Source organism: Merops nubicus, unplaced genomic scaffold, assembly GCF_000691845.1.
Source record: "Merops nubicus isolate BGI_N331 unplaced genomic scaffold, ASM69184v1 scaffold34953, whole genome shotgun sequence".
NCBI lineage: Eukaryota > Metazoa > Chordata > Aves > Coraciiformes > Meropidae > Merops > Merops nubicus.
The window spans coordinates 1-2,661 of NW_008598824.1; the positions used below are offsets into that span (position 1 = coordinate 1).

General features: G+C 45.6%; 1 protein-coding gene across 1 annotated transcript in view; it reads left to right on the top strand.

Moving 5' to 3' along the window:
• Positions 1-555: 555 nt before the first annotated feature.
• USP28 (ubiquitin specific peptidase 28) overlaps positions 556-2,661 on the top strand; it is a gene marked incomplete at both ends in the record, with an annotated part of 12,218 nt that continues 10,112 nt past the window's right edge. The window contains 2 exon segments of the mRNA XM_008937193.1: positions 556-632; positions 902-1,050. Coding sequence (XP_008935441.1) covers positions 556-632; positions 902-1,050 — 226 coding nt within the window.

The following is a 2,661-nucleotide window of genomic DNA, read 5'->3' on the forward strand; positions in this document are numbered from 1 at the left end:
CCAGCTTGCTGTCACTGCCAAGTGGGTATTTGTGGTCTTGGGATTTTGACCTCAGATTGGTGAGAAACAGGCTTTACAGGCCACGCCTTAAGAAACGAGAGGGCTTTGCAGGAAAATTTTGAATGAACCAGAGAGTTTTTTGTTTATTGAGGATGATGCTCATTAAGCTCAAAATACACTTAGGAAGCGTTACTTCTACGTTTCCTGTGCATCAGCGTGGGACTTCCTTCAGTGCCACCATGGCCTGCAGAGCTAGTAAGCTTGTTAGGGGAACTTAGCAGAGCTGGGGCACATGAAAGGTCTGGGTTTTTTGGAACTGCATTTCAAAAGGTAGTGTCTGAACTTTTGTTTTTTTCCCCTTGCCAGTCTAAGTGTAATAATGTGCCATTGAGTACAGAAACAAATTAGAAGCTTCCTGTTTTTTGCACTAGGATAGAAAAGTTGACTTTGGGCTGTGGGAAGATTCCAAATCCTGGGCTTGGCCTGCATCACAGCTCAGGGTGTTTTTGCAGCCGACAGCAGTGTGTGAATGTGTGCTTTTTCCTTCGGAAACAGGAGTTCTGGGGACAAGTCTGAAAACCCAATGGTACAGCTTTTCTATGGGACTTTCCTGACGGAGGGTGTCCACGAGGGTGAGTTTAAGGACTTGACAGAATCGCTTTTTAACTATTTTGAGCATTGTGATTTGTGGCAGCGATGGCATCGGATTTTGTTGCACGTTCGTGATGAAATTGCCTGGTTCTTTAAACAGGCAAATAGATAAAATTGTCTGTAACATCAGTGAAGTTTGTCGGCTCTTGCAAGTAGCGCCACTGCCTGGTGCTGACAAGAAACACAAGTTGACCAGAGTTTTTGTTCCCTTAAGCTAGTTCATGGGTTTTGTGTCGTTTCCATCATCCAGGCAATACTTTTTCCAAGATCGAAACCTTTGGTCAGTATCCCCTTCAGGTAAATGGTTATCGAAACTTGAACGAGTGCTTGGAAGGAGCCATGGTGGAGGGCGAGATGGATGAGGTGACAGCAGCCCACTCGGTGAAGTACGGACGGGAGGTTAGTTTTGCTGGGTTTTGTTGAGCTTTTGGTTGCCTGCTGCAGAAAAACGCAACACGTGTAGCCCAGGGGTCCCTCGGTGTGTTGTGATAACTTTCCGTGGCCGCTGTAAATGTTCCCTACGAACCGAATGGGAAATATTTTCCAGATACCTGTAATCTCAGGAAATGTCTGTCAGTGTTAGGTGGCAGGGCACTAAGGCTTTGCTCCTTTGTAAAGATGCGTTGTCCTGCGTAACCGGTTCGAGGAGCTTGTTTGAAACTGAAAAGGCAAACATCTGCTTCGGATGCCAGTGTGATAAAGTCTCTCTCTTTCTGTTGAAGCCTACCTGTACCTGAGTAGGGGGAGAACCTCTGCCTCCATATTTCGGAGGGTAAAAGTACAGTGCTTAACTCCATGGTATGCCACTTGGAATTTGTATCCTTCTCCCTATTACAGTCTGTGTTGTTTTTCTTCTCATTTTCACTCTTCTCTTCTGACTGCGCTGATTTTTTTTTCTTTTTCTTTTATTTGTCTAAATCTCACGAATCACAAACCAATCATAAAACACTCGGTCACAGCAAAGCAGAAAGTGAAGCTGTTACCATTCCATTCAGCATCCTGCATGTGTAAGCACAGCTCAGAATGTAGCGCAGGGGAAACGTTAAGGAATTTAGAAAGGTCTCTGGCACAGAGGGGGCAAGGAAAGGTACTTCAGCTCTACGAGAGTGCCTGAAAATTGCGTTGCTGTGGTTTGAGGTAGCAAAGGAGAAAAGGAGCCTTGGGCAGGTCAGCCCTGCCTGACTCCGGACTCAAAGTTTTCTTTCTGGTTTTCCTCAGTCCTGCCTGAAGCCTATCAGATGACTTACGGCAGATGCAGGTGAACCTGATGTAGGCTGCTGACAGGCAAAGGGACATGGGGAGCATATTGGGTGGGTGCTTTTCAATCCAAGCTTTATTTCCTCTGAATCTTTTTCCAAAAAATCAAGGAAAGTGGAAATGCTTTAATGATTTTTTCCCTGTACGAATAGAAGGAAAAGGCTTTAGCTGTATTTCTGAAAAATCTGAGTGTAAAAACTGCGTATTAACTTCTGTTCCTAGGGTGTCGTGAGTAGAGGACCACAGGATAGGGGTGATAGAGAATAAGGTGCATTTTGTCTCTTGAGAACGTAAGTGAGTGTAACGAAGCCCAGAGCATCAGCAGGAGTAGTGAGAACTCGCGTTCTTCCTAGGTGATAGGAGTGTAACTCATTCCTCCTCTGTGTTTACACTCTCTTGCTCTGAAGGTTGGGCTGCTTCTCCAACAGCCACCTGGCCATTTTCTTCCAAAATTTTTTACGAAAAAAAAAAAATTCACATTTGTTGGAAGTACTTTAGATCTAACAATTTGCTTCTGGACTTTGTGGGGCAGATGTGTTGTGGCAGGATGTCTGACCTGCATCCTGCGAGGGAAAATGAGCTCAGTCTGCTTGTCCTGGGCACAGCAGGGAGCATTGTCAGGGTGGTGCTGTGCTGAGGTGAGTGAGGGAGAGTCCTGGAAGGGCTTGTGAACCCATGCAGAGAGAGGAGGGAGTGTCATTTCAACCATGAATCTTTCCGCCAGCACGGCTCTTTGAAACAGTGTATGAATGT